The 16,815-nt window shown below is 44.8% G+C and overlaps 1 protein-coding gene across 3 annotated transcripts; it reads left to right on the top strand.

Moving 5' to 3' along the window:
• Positions 1-1,214: 1,214 nt before the first annotated feature.
• Positions 1,215-15,298, top strand: TAP2 (transporter 2, ATP binding cassette subfamily B member). 3 transcript variants are annotated; one of them, XM_010368737.2, is made up of 13 exons: positions 1,269-1,324; positions 1,473-1,774; positions 2,194-2,690; positions 2,780-2,894; positions 4,667-4,797; positions 5,077-5,282; positions 7,611-7,808; positions 7,974-8,102; positions 9,966-10,154; positions 10,331-10,504; positions 10,682-10,841; positions 11,206-11,342; positions 11,685-15,298. In XM_010368737.2, exons 3-13 carry the CDS (start codon positions 2,198-2,200, stop codon positions 11,862-11,864), a joined length of 2,112 nt encoding a protein of 703 aa, XP_010367039.2. In that variant the 5' UTR covers positions 1,269-1,324; positions 1,473-1,774; positions 2,194-2,197; the 3' UTR covers positions 11,865-15,298. The 3 variants fall into 3 exon arrangements, with proteins under 3 accessions (XP_030784573.1, XP_030784572.1, XP_010367039.2); XM_030928713.1 differs by having other exon boundaries at positions 1,215-1,774; positions 11,631-11,772; XM_030928712.1 differs by having other exon boundaries at positions 1,217-1,774.
• The last annotated feature ends 1,517 nt before the right edge of the window (positions 15,299-16,815 follow it).

Genomic DNA, 16,815 nt, shown 5'->3' with positions numbered 1-16,815 from the left:
GGAGTAGGGCACCTAGGATAACTGTTTTTGACTTTACAGAGTGGGATGAAAAAGCCTCCACTTCACCTTAATACGGCAATCATATAAACACCATACCATTTACCCCAAATAACACTTTGGAGATATTGGATATTGAATATAAAGACAGACATTAGGGGTCCAATTTCATGATGTGTCATGCTGAATTGCAAGATGACAGGACTATAATTCTAGAGGAAGAGATCGGGGGACTCCCCTAAGTGAGGAGTGCAGGGAAAATGTAAAAGACCCAGGTTAGAAGAAAAAGACACACATCATGAGATTTTCGGAATCATGCTGGAACTATGGACCGTGTCACTTTCCAGAGAATAAAGGAAACAAATGCTTGAAAGTAGGAGCATGAGCTTGAGCATGGAACTTTTTTCATTAGAGAGAGATACTTAAAATTCCAGAATGAATAGTTGTAAAAACTTTAGCCCCTACCTAAAATCCCTCCTCCCCACCATCACTGTTTTAAACTTTAAGTGACTCCTTGGTAGTCACACAGATAACATTTCAAAATAGTGAGTTGGAATCCAAGCGACCCTTCCTTTGGGGATTTTGTTTGTTTGTTTTTAGTTTGGGAGGTGGTTTCAATCTGAAGAGTCCTTTCTGGAATAAACGAATCTTTCTGTTGCATAGGTAGGCTCTGGGTCAGGAAGGATATTTAGAAACCCGATTACTGTTCTAAACAGTGTGAAAATAGAACAAGAACCAAAGCCCAGTACCGCGCACTTCCCTCATAGGCTGAAGGTGCACCCAGCATAATTTGGAATACAGGCTTAGAGGCATCTGAGCACGCACCAGCTCAAGGTGCTCTGCTGAGAAGGACGGATAAAGAGAAGGACGGATGAAGAGGTCAGGGCCTCCTAAATTCAAAATCTGTACGTGAAAATCCCCTTTGGCCTGGTGAGATTGGTTGGAAACTTCTATTTAGGAGAGCCCTGCATATTTTTTCGCTCGCCTAAAACTGGAGCTTGCATGGAACAGGGCACTTTTTTTTTTTTTTTGTAGACAAAGTCTCACTCTTGTCACCTAGGCTGGAGTGCAATGACCTGATCTCGGCTCACTGAATCCTCTGTCTCCTGAGTTCAAGTGATTCTCCTGCCTCAGCCTCCCGAGTAGCTGGGATTACAGGCGTCTGCCACCACGCCCTGGCTAATTTTTGTATTTTTAGTAGAGACAGGGTTTCACCATGTTGGCCAGGCTGGTCTCGAACTCCTGACCTTAGGTGATCCGCCCACCTCGGCCTCCCAAAGTGCTGTGATTACAGGCGTGAGCCACCGCAAGAGGGCACTTCTTAACAGTAAGTTCAGAGCTTGAAGCAGTAACTTTGAGAAAATTTAATGATTCTCCAATTACAAAGCATTCTTCAATTACAAAGCAAGGACGACAGATAAAGTTGTCCTTGAGACAACTGTATTTTACTTAATGATACAGAAACATTTTTGCAGTTTTATATCCCAGAGTAACCACCACTAAGGGTGAGTGAGACTCATTGAGGCCTGTGCCTTGCGAACCAGAGTTCGGCCTCCCGTTCCGCTGTCTGCGGGTCTCGCGCGCCCCCTCCCGGCGGCCCAGCCCAGAATGAAGGCCTTGGCTGCGGAAGCGAAAGCGAAAGCTGCTCGAGCCCTGACGCCAGCCCCTGGCTGAGCGTAGCTGGCTGACCAGAGCGGGTAGCGAAGTTGGGAGAGGCGGAGCGGACCTCAGCGCTGAAGCAGAAGACCCCGGAGTTGCAGTCTCCCCGGCGCGGCTGGTGAGTTGGTGCGGAGGGGAACCTGGAGCGCCAACAGGGACGCAGCCCAAGTGACTACCCAGTCTACGCTCCAGCTTCCCAGTCCCTCTGCACCCGGCGATGGGAGGGAGCGGAGCCCGAACCGCTTAGCTCGCTGCCGCAGGCGGGGGTGGGGGTGGGGGGTCTGGGGAATTTTTTTTTTTTTTTTTTTTAAGCACGAGGCTCCTGATGGTCATGCTTCCAGCTCCCCAGGCAGGCCGAAAGCTGTCTGTTGTAGGAGGGGTGTACAGATGAGCACCGGTTACTCAGGAGAGCTCTCAGGGTCGAATAGGATAAAATGAGAAGCCGATGGACGGATTGGGCGAAGCCAGGCGGGTAGGAGGGCAGGGACAAGGACTGGGACTCCACCCCCATAGTTACTCATCTCCTATCCTTGACAGAGCCATGCCGCTCCCTGACCTGAGACCCTGGACCTTCCTGCTGCTGGTGGACGCGGCTTTACTGTGGCTGCTTCAGGGCCCTCTGGGGACTTTGCTTCCTCAAGGGCTGCCAGGACTATGGCTGGAGGGGACCCTGCGGCTGGGAGGGCTGTGGGGGCTGCTAAAGCTAAGAGGGCTGCTGGGATTTGTGGGGACACTGCTGCCCCCACTCTGTCTGGCCACCCCCCTGACTGTCTCCCTGAGAGCCCTGGTCGCGGGGGCCTCACGTGCTCCCCCAGCCAGAGTCGCTTCAGCCTCTTGGAGCTGGCTGCTGGTGGGGTACGGGGCCGCAGGGCTCAGCTGGTCACTGTGGGCTGTTCTGAGCCCTCCTGGAGCCCAGGAGAAGGAGCAGGACCAGGTGAACAACAAAGTCTTGATGTGGAGGCTGCTGGAGCTCTCCAGGCCGGACCTGCCTCTCCTCGTTGCCGCCTTCTTCTTCCTTGTCCTTGCTGTCTTAGGTGAGTCAGGAGAGGACGTTGTGAGTTGGAGGTGGAAATAGGGCCTGGGCACCAGTGCATTCATGTGTTATTTTTCATGCCTCTCTCAGGTGAGACATTAATCCCTCACTATTCTGGTCGTGTGATTGACATCCTGGGAGGTGATTTTGACCCCCATGCCTTTGCCAGTGCCATCTTCTTCATGTGCCTCTTCTCCTTTGGCAGGTGGGTGATGGGCAGCTGGGTCCATTTGCTAGCCCCAGATCTTTACAGGGGTCTTCACTTCCCTAACTCTATTTCTAGGCCCTTTCAGGCGCAAAGCACAAAAATACTCAAACTAAAATATGGCGAATGTAGTCACCATTCTGTTTCATGTATCCATTCATTTCTTCCTTCATTCATATTCATCCAATATCTTCAAAGTTTCTCTGATCTTATTATAGGTACAAGTTATGAGTGAAGGTAGTACAAAAGGAATTGAAGTCTCAGATGGAATGTCTCTCAGTTGTCTCTCAACATTCCTAGGCCCATGAAATTCCATTTCTTTCTGCCTCCTACTGCTAAGTCTGTTTCCAAAGTATCTTTCCAGGGTCACTCTCTCCTCAGGATGGGCATGCTTCTCCCTCTCACTCTTCTTTCCCAACTTACCTTGCCAGTCCCTGAAGATCTTACTCTGAGGCTTATCACCTTTCTTTCCAGAATCATTACTCTTTTCCCTTCACTTGCTTTCCCTTCTCTTTCTAGACATACTCACACAAACAAACTGTTTGATAAGGCTTGGACTGGGATGAGGTGAGTGAGGCACCTGGGATGCAAAGTTTAAGGAGGTGCGCACTCACCTTACCCAAATCCCAGCCGGCCTGATTGTCTCTATTTTTATGGTCATACTTAATTTAGAATACCCTCAAAAGCCATTTCTTCATTGTGCCTTCATTCCATCCTGGCTGCTTTCTGCTGAAACTACAGTCATGCACTGCATAATGATGTTCTGCATAATGATGTTTAGGTCAATGATGGGCCACATATAAGATGGTGGACCCACAAGATTATAATACTATATTTTTACTGTATCTTTTCTATGTTTAGATACACAAATACTTACTTCTGTGCTACAGTCACCCACAGTGTTAGGTGCAGTCATATGTTGTACAGATTTGTAGTCTAGGAGGAATAGGCTAAAGTACATGGCCTAGGTGTGCAGTAGGCTATGACATCTAGGTTTGTGTAAGTACATTCCACGATGCTCACACAACGATGAAACTAATGACACATTTCTCAGAATGCATCCCTTTCATTAAAGTCCAAACCCTCATTATATCATGTCTGACTATTCCAAATGCCTCTTCAATATGGTAACTAAATTTGTGTTAGAAACATATATGTTGTAAAATACCTGCTTTTATGCTTTTATATTTTTTCCTCTAAGTTTTACTGTAGACATGTAGTTGGTCTAAGAGGAATTCTCCAACCTGAAGGATGAAAGATGGGAACCACATGACTCGGGCTGCAGAGAATGGTGGGGGCAGGGAGTTTATTACTGCAGTTCCCATGATGAAGTATCTATGGTGACAGAGAAGGGCTTTGGGTATGGGGCAGGAAGGAGACGAAGGCAGAGGAGACGCACAGAGGGACAAGCCTGAGGGAGGCCAGGACAGAAACAAGCACTGGGATACTTGTTTTCACAATATCTTTTCCCTTCTATTGTAGCCTTCTATTGTGTCTAGTACAGAGTGCACTCCATAAATACTTGTGAATTTGTACATGTTATGATTTTGTTCTCACATCTAGCTCACCACGTCTCCCCTTTCTTCTTCCTCTGTGTATTCCTTGCCTCTTGTCTCTCTGTGTGTTTGTCTCTCATTTCTTTCTCTTTTGCCTCTCCTGGCATGCTTTTCCCCGACTTTGTGCTTCTCTGCACTCCTGGCTTGCTCCTCTGTTTCACCCGCTGGCTTCCTCCTTCTCTTCATCTCCCTCCCCTCTCATCTCCTACCCCGCAGCTCACTGTCTGCAGGCTGCCGAGGAGGCTGCTTCACCTACACCATGTCTAGAATCAACTTGCGGATCCGGGAGCAGCTTTTCTCCTCCCTCCTGCGCCAGGACCTCGGTTTCTTCCAGGAGGCTAAGACAGGTGGGACCTGGAGTCCAGGTCTGGGATTCCCATGGACATCCCTTGCCCCTCAGTGATCTTCCATCCACAGCCTCTCCTGCTTTTACCCGTATGCCAGGACCTGGGGATGCTTTTCTCTCATTTGGGACAGGGGGAGAAGCAGCCTCCACTGTCCCTCTGCAAGTGAATGAGGATGTTCAGAGGAGGGGGCTGTGTCAGAGGGAACGGTTAGGAGGGAGTTTCTGGGGGCCCTGCAGTACACATGGTTTCCTCTTTCCTCACCTGCTCTGTCCTTCTTAGGGGAGCTGAACTCGCGGCTGAGCTCGGATACCACCCTGATGAGTAACTGGCTTCCTTTAAATGCCAATGTGCTCTTGCGAAGCCTGGTGAAAGTGGTGGGGCTGTATGGCTTCATGCTCAGCATATCGCCTCGACTCACCCTCCTTTCTCTGCTGGACGTGCCCTTCACAATAGCAGCCGAGAAGGTATACAACACCCGCCATCAGGTGAGTGTGCATGTAAGGGAACCCCAAAGGGAGAATAAAACTGACAGGTGAGGAGGCTTCCACATTTGTGGCTAGAGGATCTCCTAGAGAGAGATGTTCTCTTCTCAGCCCTTAGAGGAGAAGGTATATTGTATACTACATTTTGCTTATCCAGCCATCCAACAATGGATATTTGAGTTCAGAAGGTTCATGATTCTCCAGAACTGTAAACAAAAATGTAAAAGTGTGTGTGAGGGTGTGGGGGAGGGAATAGGGAGGGGAGATGATAGGAGATAACTTTTCATTAGCTTCTTAAAGGAGTCTGTACATCCCCCGCCCCCACTGCAAAGATTAAAAATGATTTCTTGGAGGCTTTTAGGCAGGGAGATTTTTCCTTTAAAATCAGCAGAAGTCTGGATGAAGCACAGGGAAAGGAGGCGTCATCAGGAAGTCTTGAGTCTGAATGTCAGCTCCACCTTCTCTTTTTCTCTTATATTGTGGTAAAACATACATAATATAAAATTTACCATTTTAACCATTTGAAGTGTACAGTGCAGTGACATTTAGGAAACCCACATTGTTATTGGGCAACCATTGTCACCATCCATCTCCAGAACTTTTTTCATCTTCCTAAAATGAAACTTTGTACCCACTAAACAGTAACTGCCTACTACCCCCAACCCCTGGCCCCTGGCAAACTCCATTGTACCTTCTGTCTCTGTGAATTTGATGACTCCAGATACTATACGTAACTGGAACCATACAGTATTTGTCTTTTTGTGACTGGCTTATTTTACTTAGCATAATGTCTTCAGGCCTCATCCCTATTGTAGCATGCATTAGAATTTCCTCCCTTTTAAAGCTGCATAATATTCTGTTGTGTGCATATGTCACATTTTGATTATCCATCTGTCAATGGACATTTGCGTTTTTTCCACCTTTTGGCTATTGTGAATTATGCTGCTGTGGACATGAGTGTACAAATACTGGTTTGATACCCTGCTTTTGGTTCTTTTGGGTATATACTTAGAAGTGGAGTTGCTGGATCATATGGTAATTCTATTTAAAAATTTTTGAGGAACCATGTATTAGTCCATTTTTACGCTGCTGATAAAGACACACCCAAGATTGGGCAATTTACAAAAGAAAGAGATTTATTGGACTTACAGTTCCGCGTGGCTGAGAAGACCTCACAATCATGGCGGAAGGTGAAAGACACATTTCACATGGCAGCAAAGAGAAAAGAGAGCTTGTGCAGGGGAACTCCCCTTCTTAACACCACCATATCTCGTGAGACTTATTCATTATCACAAGAACAGCATGGGAAAGACTTGCTCCCATGATTGAATTACCTCCTACCCAGTCCCTCCCACGACACATGGGAATTCAAGATGAGATTTGGGTAGGGACACAGCCAGACTGTATCAAATCACCACACAGTTTTCCATAGCGGAGGCAACAATTTTAAATTCCCACCAGCGGTGCATAAGGTTTCCAATTTCTCCACATCCTCATCAACACTTACTACTTTTTGTTGTCTTTTTTTTTTTCTGATAGCCATCCTAATGGTGGTGATTAGGTGATTAGGATTATCTCATTGTGGTTTTGATTTGCATTTCCCTAATGATTAGTAAATGTTGAGCATCTTTTCGTGTGTTTTTTAGCCATTTATGTATCTTTTTTGAAAGAATGTAAGTTCTTTGCCCATTTTTTGTTTTTTTTTTTTTTTGAGTTATGGGAGTTCACTAAATGTTTTGCATATTAATTTATCAGATATATGATTCACAAATATGTTCTTGCATTTATGGTTGCTTTTTCACTCTGTCGATAGAGTTCTTTGATGCACAAGCGTTTTAGATTCTGATGAAGTCTGATTTATCTATTTTTTGTTGTCTGTGCTTTTGGTGTCATGTCCAAGAAATCATTGCCAGATCTAGTGGCATGAGGCTCTTCTCCTACATTTTCCTAGGAGTTTTATAGTGTTAGCTCTTACGCTGAGGCCTCTGATCCATTTGGAATTACATCTCCACCTTTCTTAACTATCTGTGGCTCCTTGGGAAAACTATGCTTCCTTCCTGATTCAGACACTGGGGATGGGAGAATTACCTCAAATGAAGGTTAAAAAAAATTGCATGTATCTTCTATACTACCTAACACTGAGAGCTCGATAATATTTTGTTCCCTCGCTCCTTCACTCTTACTCCTTCTGGAAAGAACAGTAAGGAAGAAGGAAAGAAACAGTTTGGTATTTTTAGGTAGACTAGGGAGCATCGCATAGGCTGGAATAAGATGTGGGGGCCTGCTGTCTCTGCCACATCAGCCCCGGTGTTTGCTGACCCTCTTTTCCAGGCAGTGCTTCGGGAGATCCAGGATGCAGTGGCCAGGGCAGGGCAGGTGGTGCGGGAGGCTGTTGGAGGGTTGCAGACCGTTCGCAGTTTTGGGGCTGAGGAGCATGAAGTCTGTCGCTATAAAGAGGCCCTTGAACAATGCCGGCAGCTGTATTGGCGGAGAGACCTGGAACGTGCCTTGTACCTACTCGTAAGGAGGGTAAGATAGCAGAGTGGTTGTGAAAGGAGCCCAGGAAAAGGGGAGGGAAAGGGAAAGTGAAACTACAGCTGGTTCTGGGGGCCTTTGCAGGTCAGTCTCATAGAGGCAGAGAGGGGGAAAGAATGGGAAGATTCCCAGCCCCATCTCTTTCTTCTCCTCTCCCAGGTGCTGCACTTGGGGGTGCAGGTGCTGATGCTGAGCTGTGGGCTGCAGCAGATGCAGGATGGGGAGCTCACCCAGGGCAGCCTGCTTTCCTTTATGATCTACCAGGAGAGCGTGGGGAGCTATGTGCACGTGAGTGAGAAGCCAAGCCTGCTCTCCTTTTTTCCCTTTCTTTTTCTTTGTGGCCTTCTGGGCCTTGGGCTTTATTTGTTCCTTTTAACAATACAATACAAAACCAAAACCCCCAAGTAATTTTGCTATGGAGAATTTTAAACCTATGCCAAAAATGAGACAACATACTTTTACAAATTCACATGTATACATCCTGTGCTTTAACAATGATCAGCTCATGCCCAATCTTGTTTGATCTGTATCCCCAGCCACTTCCCCCACCCATATTATTCTGAAGTAAATCCAAGATACTATATCGTTTCATCTGTAAATATTTTGGTATGTTTCTTAAAAATATAAACATCTTTAAAAGTATATAACAACAAAGCCATTATCACACCAAAAAATTAACAATAGTTCTTAAAATTTATCAAATACATTCAGTCGTCAAATTTCCACTTGTGCTATCCATGTAATATATGTGTATGAGTGTGTTTATTGTACTTTGCTTGAATCAGGATCCCCAAACAGCCACATATTGTGATTGGTTGATACATCTTTTAAGTCTATCTATCTATCTATGTGTCTGTCTAAGTCTATCTACCTACCTAAGTTATCTATCTATCTATCTATCTATCTATCTATCTATCTATCTGTCTAAGTCTATCTATCTAAGTCTATCTATCTGTCTATCCATCTATCTAAGTCCATCTATCTCTATCTGTCTATCTATCTAAGTCTATCTATCTCTATCTAAGTCTAAGTCTATCTATCTATCTAAGTCTATCTAAGTCTATCTATCTATCTATCTATCTATCTATCTATCTATCTATCTATCTATCTCTGTCTATCTGTCTATTTATCTCTCTAAGTCTATCTAAGTCTATCTATCTATCTAAGTGTCTATCTGTCTATCTCTATCTAAGTCTATCTATCTATATCTATCTAAGTCTATCTATCTATCTATCTATCTATCTATCTATCTATCTATCTAATCTCCATCTATCTATCCATCCATCCATCCATCAATCCATGTGTCTTTCTAAAAGTTTCCCTTGCACAGTTTATTTGCTGAAGAAATAGGTTGTTTGTCCTGTGGAGTTTCTTAGGGTCTGGATTTTGTTGACTGAATCCCTGTGGTATTATATGCTCTTCTGCCTCTGCATTTCCTGTCTATTGATAGATACACCTAGAAGCTTGTGAGATTGAGGGTTTTTTTTTTTTTTTGTCTTTTTCCAGCAACAGTGCTTTTTAGGTGGTGATGCTTTCTTCCTCCAAGAGTCACACAATGTCTGGTTCTCTATTTGTGGCAACATCAGCCACCGATGAGCAGTACCTAGATCCATGACAGAAATAGGGCTGCAAAAGGGAGCAGCCTATCATTGATGAGGAAAGGCAGAGTGAGCATTTAGGTCTCTTCCTACATTTACAGTTCTCAAAAACAGCGACTTCATCCAGGGCTTTATTTAAACATTTTCCTAGACACTTGATAAACATCTTTTTTGTGTAGAGAACTGCGCTAGGCACTCTGATAGCTACACAGGTGAGTTGGACACAGTGCCTGCATTTAAGGAGTTCCCGTCTAATCAAGCAAGACAGAACCGGGCCCAAGTAATAGGAAGCAGTAACTGAAAAGATCTGGGGCTAGAGGCAATGCTGAATGGCAGGAGAATGGACTGTATATCCTTTACATTGCAAATTGGAACACTGGGGTATTGGTGTCGCTTTTAAATTCCATCCAAATTGTACATTTAAAGGTGGAGAATCTCTTTTGAATATGGAGGAGGAGCAGTACAGTTGTGAGTGGAGTGTGTGAAGAGTTGGGAGGGTGGTCTCTGGTGGAAGTGTGTTTGATTAGCTGGCTCTCCCATTCCTGTTTTCCAGACCCTGGTATACATATATGGGGATATGCTCAGCAACGTGGGAGCTGCGGACAAGGTTTTCTCCTACATGGACCGACAGCCAAATCTGCCCTCACCTGGCACACTGGCCCCCACCACTCTGCAGGGGGTTGTGAAATTCCAAGACGTCTCCTTTGCATATCCCAATCGCCCTGACAGGCCTGTGCTCAAGGTGCCTGAAAGAGGGAGGAAACCTGGACCCTTGCTCTCTGCTGCTAATGCATAATTGGACATCACAGCCTGTAGTTCATTTGCCTCTGAGAAACTGGTCTTGCTTCTCCTAGGAAGAGAAATAGAGGGATTTTGAGGGAGAAGGGGCAGGCCCTTAACTCTTTTCTGGTTTTCTAGGGGCTGACGTTCACCCTACGTCCTGGTGAGGTGACGGCGCTGGTGGGACCCAATGGGTCTGGGAAGAGCACAGTGGCTGCCCTGCTGCAGAATCTGTACCAGCCCACCGCGGGACAGGTGCTGCTGGATGGAAAGCCCGTCTCCCAGTATGAACACTGCTACCTGCACAGCCAGGTGGGTGAGGAGGGAGAAGACAGGGGACAGGAGAAGGGAACATGTACAGAGAGAGGATGGGAGATCCACGGGAAGACGCACCAGCTGTTCATTCTGAGGGAGGTAGGTGGGGAGGACAAGAGGGCCCCTGCCTTGGGGGTTTATACATAGTCCTCTGCCCCTGTCTCCTCTGCACAGGTGGTTTCAGTTGGGCAGGAGCCTGTGCTGTTCTCCGGTTCTGTGAGGAACAACATTGCTTATGGGCTGCAGAGCTGCGAAGATGATAAGGTGATGGCGGCTGCCCAGGCTGCCCACGCAGATGACTTCATCCAGGAAATGGAGCATGGAATATACACAGGTATCTTCTACAAATTGTAAGCCTGCTCCTTCAGTAAAAAAGAGAAAATCAGGCTTACTCTTAGTGGTGAGAGTCGTGTCCCTGTAACTTGATGTTTGCTGTTCCTCTGCCCTTTCCTCCATTCCTATGTCTCCTTCTGCGCACCCTGAATTCTTCAGCCTCCATCTTGCTCAAGAGCCTTTGTTTGCAGAAAGCAATGCAGCAGTGGTGCTTCCTCCACGGGCAGCCTCGTCGGGTTTCCATCCCATGGCCCTCCTCCCACCTCCCGAGGTCCTACTGGAAGTACCTGCTATGCACTTGTCCCTCCTTGTATGTTGTCTCTGTCACTTGTATCTGAGGAAGGGAATTTCTCTGATTTCCTCAGATGTAGGGGAGAAGGGGAGCCAGCTGGCTGCGGGACAGAAACAACGTCTGGCCATTGCCCGGGCCCTTGTGCGAGACCCACGAGTCCTCATCCTGGATGAGGCCACTAGTGCCCTGGATGTGCAGTGCGAGCAGGCCGTGAGTACCGTGAGAGGGGCAGGGGGCAGTGGGGCCTGGGAGCGGGCACGCTGGGAGGATCAGCCTGTGCAGAATTGGGCAGAGGGAGGACGAAGGACCTACTAGTGGAAAGAGTCTGTGCCTTCTTGGGGTTGGGGAATGGAATCTGGTGGTGTGAAGGCGGCCCCGATTCCTCCTGGGCTCCCGTTCCTCCAGCTGTGGCAGTGCAGCCAGGCGAGAAGGGCAGTCCAGGCCTTTATCTACTGCCCTTTCCTACCTTCTTTTATCTCACACCTTCTTTACCCTAAGTCCTAAGAGATGGTGCCCAGGTGGATGTGGTGCCCACTGTGATCACCCCTTCAGCTGCAGGACTGGAATTCCCGTGGGGATCGCACGGTGCTGGTGATCGCTCACAGGCTGCAGACAGTTCAGAGCGCCCACCAGATCCTGGTGCTCCAGGAGGGCGAGCTGCAGAAGCTTGCCCAGCTCCAAGAGGGGCAGGACTTCTATTCCCGCCTGGTGCAGCAGCGGCTGATGGACTGAGGCCCCAGGGATACTGGGCCGTCTTCTCAGGGGTGTCTCCAGGACCCAGAGCTATTCCTGCTTTGAGTTTCCCAGAGCTGTGCAGCCAGATAGTTGTTCCTGAGTTGCAGGCACGATGGAGATTTAAACCCTGTGTGCTTTTGGTGGGATGGAGGGGTGGGGTGGGGTTGGGTGGGGGCTGTCTGTGTCCAGGAAACTTAATTCCTTGGTGACTAGAGCTTTGCCTGGTGATGAGGAGTATTTTGTGGCATAATAAATATATTTTAAAATATTTTCCTTCTTACATGAACTGTATACATTCATATAGAAAATTTAGACAATATAAAAAAGTACAAAGAAGAAAAGTAAAAGTACCCATTGTGTCACTTCCCGGAGATAACCATAGTTACTATTTTGCTGCCTGTCCCATCAGTCGTTTGTTTTTTGAGATAGAAATTAACAAAAAATGACATAAATATTGATGAGATTGCCTTTCTATATCCTTCCCTGTTCCTACCAGTGTCTGCTATTTTGAAGAAGCTAGGGTATGGAGGGAGAGAGAACAGTTCCCTGATTAACGGTATTAATAACGACATTGGTAACAGCTACCATTGATAGAGTTTTGATGTGAGTAGGAACTGTGCTGAGTGTTTTTAATGTATTATCGTTTTTAATCGTTATCCCCAACCCTATGAGGTTGGTTATTACCCCCGTTTTACAGACGAGGAAACTGAAGCTCACAGGGGTTAAATGACTTTACCAAGGCGGTCGTAGTGGTGGACTTGGAGTTTGAACACAGGCCTGACCCTAGAGTCCACACCCTGACCCAATAAATTATATTGCATCTTGGGTCCATAAACCCTAATCCATAATCAGATTGAGAAAAGCTCTGCTGCTTTTAGCTCTAAATAATTCTGAATCTATTCTCTTCTCTCCGGTCCCATTGTTACAGTGTTCACTCACAGACTTAAGATAATCCCATCACCAGAGCGGTTTCTCTGCCATTAGCTTCCCTCTTCCACCCATTCTTCACAAAGTCATTTTTCTAAATTGTATGTCACATACGATGATGGCATTTCTGAAAATTCCTTCAGGTGCTCTTGAGCCCTACTGCAGAGATCCTTTTCAGGGCACACAGTGTTCCAGCCCACCTGTCTCAGCTTTTCCTGTTGCATTCAGCTCTACAACAAACTTCTTGCCCTCCCCAATACCTTTGTGCCTTTGCATATGGTGTTTTCTTGCCCATTTTCTGCTCGACTCGCCCCTGATTTTCAAATTCAAGACTTAACTCAGTTTTCAGGTCTCCCAGGAAGCCTTCCTTACGTCGTCAGTCTAGGCAAAGAGCCCTTTCCACGTGCTTCTATCACTGTGCGGTTACATCTTTCACAGCACTTTTAAAGTTCTATCTTCACCTTCCCAGCTTTTTCGACCTTCCACTAGACCATAAACACCTGGGCGGAAAGCCATATATCTTATAAAGCTTTGTATCTGCTACCTGGCCGAGGGCCTAATTCATAGTGGAGAATAAATAAAAAGTCCATTGAATAAATGAATAAATAAATCCTCCATCGTGCTCAATCTTAATCCTCCCTGCCCACTCCCACTACTGACAGTGCAACCTTGTACACATCACTGGTTGATGGGAGGGACTTAACTTGGAAGGTTGCTATTCTAGGAAAGAGAAACCTTCATATTCCCGGAAACAGCAGGTACTTTCCAGTGCTGGCAACGGATTCCCTGGAACTGCTGTTCTGGATTTTTTCTTGCCTGGCGGCTGTTGGGAGCAGGGTGCAGTGAGGATGGGGTAAGAGTGGGCAGTTCTTGTGCAGATTTGCCTTTCTTTCATCCTGGGGCTGACTTGCAGCTCCACGCCCATCCATCTCTCAAATTTCACAGATGGTAAAATAGGCCTTTGGAGAGAAAGAACTCTGGCCTGTTTCCCTCCCACAAATGTCCTTTATTCATAAAATAGGAATAATAATTCCTGTATCTCCCAACTTTATGGAAGCTGAAGCCCTCACGGAAGATGATCTGAGAAATTCTTTGATTTCCTCAGTACAGTTACACCCATGCATCATAATACTTTAAGCCTGGAAGGCATCTTAAAAATAATGTAACAGTCAAATCTAATTTTACAGAGCAACTGACATGAAATCACACAGCTCATCATGATAAAGTTGGGTGGAAAACTTATCTTGATGGGCAGCACAGGAAGAAGCAGTAGACCTTAAGATGTCCTGAAAGTTTCTTATCTCAGGGGAAACTCCCAGGTAGGCTTTATGTCAGGGACACAGAAAAATGTTCTCTGAAAGTCATAATATTCGGGCTAGACAGACAAATTCCTGTAAGTGTGGTGTGTCTAGGAACCACAGATGTCACTAATCCTGGTTTGCTCCAGAGTTCTTTTTGTTCACTCCTACCCTCCATCACCATTTGATTGATCTCCTTACCCTGTAATTTCCCCTTCTTGTCACTTACCTGCAGTATCTTTCCCACCTAGGCATGCCTTATTCTTTCTGAAGGAAAATATGAATGGAGAGGGGAAAGCTTGGGAAACTGATAGATTTCCTTGGACGCCAAAACAACTCCATACCCTATCTGTCCGGCCCTATGTGGAAACAGCATTGAGTTTCAAGTCCTTTATGCCTACACCCAGGGATAGCCACTTGGAATCCACATGGCAATTGTGAAACAAGAGGAAATGCGGAATTGTCAGAATTTTGCGGGGGAAGGGACTAGGGAATAAGGAAAACAAAGATCTTCCTTGTGTTTTAGAGCTGTCAGCTAGAGGAGCACCTGCTTGAGTCTGATGCCATCTGATGGTCCCAGAAGATACTGGATTTTGAACCTAGAGTTCCATGGACTCTTAGGAATTATACTACTACTACTAAGCATTCACTGGTGCTTACTATGTGCTATTCCTGTGCTAAGTATCTGACACATATCTTCTTACCTTATTTTCAAGATAATTCTCTGTGGCAGGTATTACTATCTCAATTCTAACAAGGAGAAAATGGAGTTTCAGAACATTTACTAACTTGCTCGGGTCACATAGCTAAGGAAAAGATGGACTTTGCCCAGCTTTGCAAAACAACTCCTCAAAAGAGTTGCCTATACTCCCTGATTGCACTTATCTTCCTACTATCCTCTTTTAAAAATGTATTATTTATTTATTTAAATAAGCAATATATTAATGTGGTTTAAAATTCAAAAGACACAAAAAAATATACAGAGGAAACCCTCACTCTCAATCCTTCCCCAAGGTTTGCTAATCCCTCTTGCACAGGCAATCTGTGCTTCCAGCTTTGTGTTTATTCTGTCAGAGAAGTTTACTGTGTATTAAGCAAATATGTATATCTTTATTCTTGCTCAGTATTTTTGCAAACAGCAGCTCTCTAAGTTCACTGTTCTGAACTTTATTTTTTAAATTAAAAATATATGGCTATGTAGTATTCTATTTTATGGAAGTTCCATATTTTATTTAGCCTGTTTCCTTTTACTGATGGCTAGTTAGGTTATTGGAAGTCTTTTGCTGTTGCTAGTTAGTCTTGTATAGATATGGTAATGCACATATGCAAAAATACGCATATGATACAATCTTAAAGAGGAGTTGCTGAGTCCAATGTATACATTATGAATATTGATATTGCAAAATTGTCTTCATAGATGTTATATTAGTTTATCATTCCAGCAGCAACGTATGAGTTTATGTTTCTCCATATATATATATACAATTTTTTTTTGGTATGTAACAGTTTATTTTCAAGAATGTTTTTTAAAAAATTGTATCTGCATTGTTAAGGAAATCATCTTATTAAAAGATTCTGAAATTAGATTGACTAGCTATGAAACAGTGAATAAAGTACTTAGTTTTAGGAATTAGTTTCTTTTTCTTAATACTAAGTGAAAGCATGATTTCAAATTATCTCTGATTTGTTTGAAGTTCTAAAATTCTGAGATTCAATGTAGCTTATTCTAGTATTTCAGTATTCTGGGTATTTCAAGGTTATACATATTATCTTCTGTCAATTGCTTTTTAATATAATGTTTCAAGAGCAAATTGATTCATGCTTTATGTACATTGCTACAGCTCAAACGTTTCCTTTCTATTTTCTTTTTTTTTTTTTTATACTTTAAGTTCTAGGGTACATGTACACAACGTGCAGGTTTGTTACATATGTGTACATATGCCAAGTTGGTGTGCTGCACCCATTAACTCATCATTTACATTAGGTATATCTCCTAATGCTATCTCTCCCCCCTCCCCTCACCCCACAACAGGCCCCGGTGTGTGATGTTCCCCTTCCTGTGTCCAAGTGATCTCATTGTTCAATTCCCACCTATTAGTGAGAACATGCGATATTTGGTTTTCTGTTCTTGTGATAGTTTGCTGAGAATGATGGTTTCCAGCTGCATCCATGTCCCTACAAAGGACACGAACTCATCCTTTTATATGGCTGCATAGTATTCCATGGTGTATATGTGCCACATTTTCTTAATCCAGTCTCTCACTGATGGACATCTGGGTTGATTCCAAGTCTTTGCTATTGTGGATAGTGCCGCAATAAACATGTGTGTATGTGTCTTTATAGCAGCATGATTTATAATCCTTTGGGTATATCCCCAGTAATGGGAGGGCTGGGTCAAATGGTATTTCTAGTTCTAGATCCTTGAGGAATCGCCACACTGTTTTACACAATGGTTGAACTAGTTTACAGTCCCACCAACAGTGTAAAAGTGTTCCTATTTCTCCACATCCTCTCCAGCACCTGTTGTTTCCTGATTTTTTAATGATTGCCATTCTAACTGGTGTGAGATGGTATCTCATTGTGGTTTTGATTTGCAATTCTCCAATGGCAAGTGATGATGAGTATTTTTTCATGTGCCTGTTGGATGTATGAATGTCTTATTTTGAGAAGTGTCTGTTCATATCCTTTGCCCACTTTTTGATAGGGTTGTTTGTTTTTTTCTT

The sequence above is a fragment of the Rhinopithecus roxellana genome, chromosome 4 (genome assembly GCF_007565055.1).
Source record: "Rhinopithecus roxellana isolate Shanxi Qingling chromosome 4, ASM756505v1, whole genome shotgun sequence".
NCBI lineage: Eukaryota > Metazoa > Chordata > Mammalia > Primates > Cercopithecidae > Rhinopithecus > Rhinopithecus roxellana.
This window is presented reverse-complemented; position numbering and strand designations above follow the sequence as displayed.

What these genes read in the sequence shown, in the direction of transcription:
- TAP2 (XM_030928712.1), top strand. Translation starts at nt 2,198, where the DNA reads ATGCCGCTCCCTGACCTGAGACCCTGGACCTTCCTGCTGCTGGTGGAC. An exon ending in CCTTGTCCTTGCTGTCTTAG is followed by an intron (nt 2,691 to 2,779) that starts GTGAGTCAGGAG and finishes TGCCTCTCTCAG; the next exon opens with GTGAGACATTAATCCCTCAC. An exon ending in TGTACCTACTCGTAAGGAGG is followed by an intron (nt 7,809 to 7,973) that starts GTAAGATAGCAG and finishes CTCCTCTCCCAG; the next exon opens with GTGCTGCACTTGGGGGTGCA.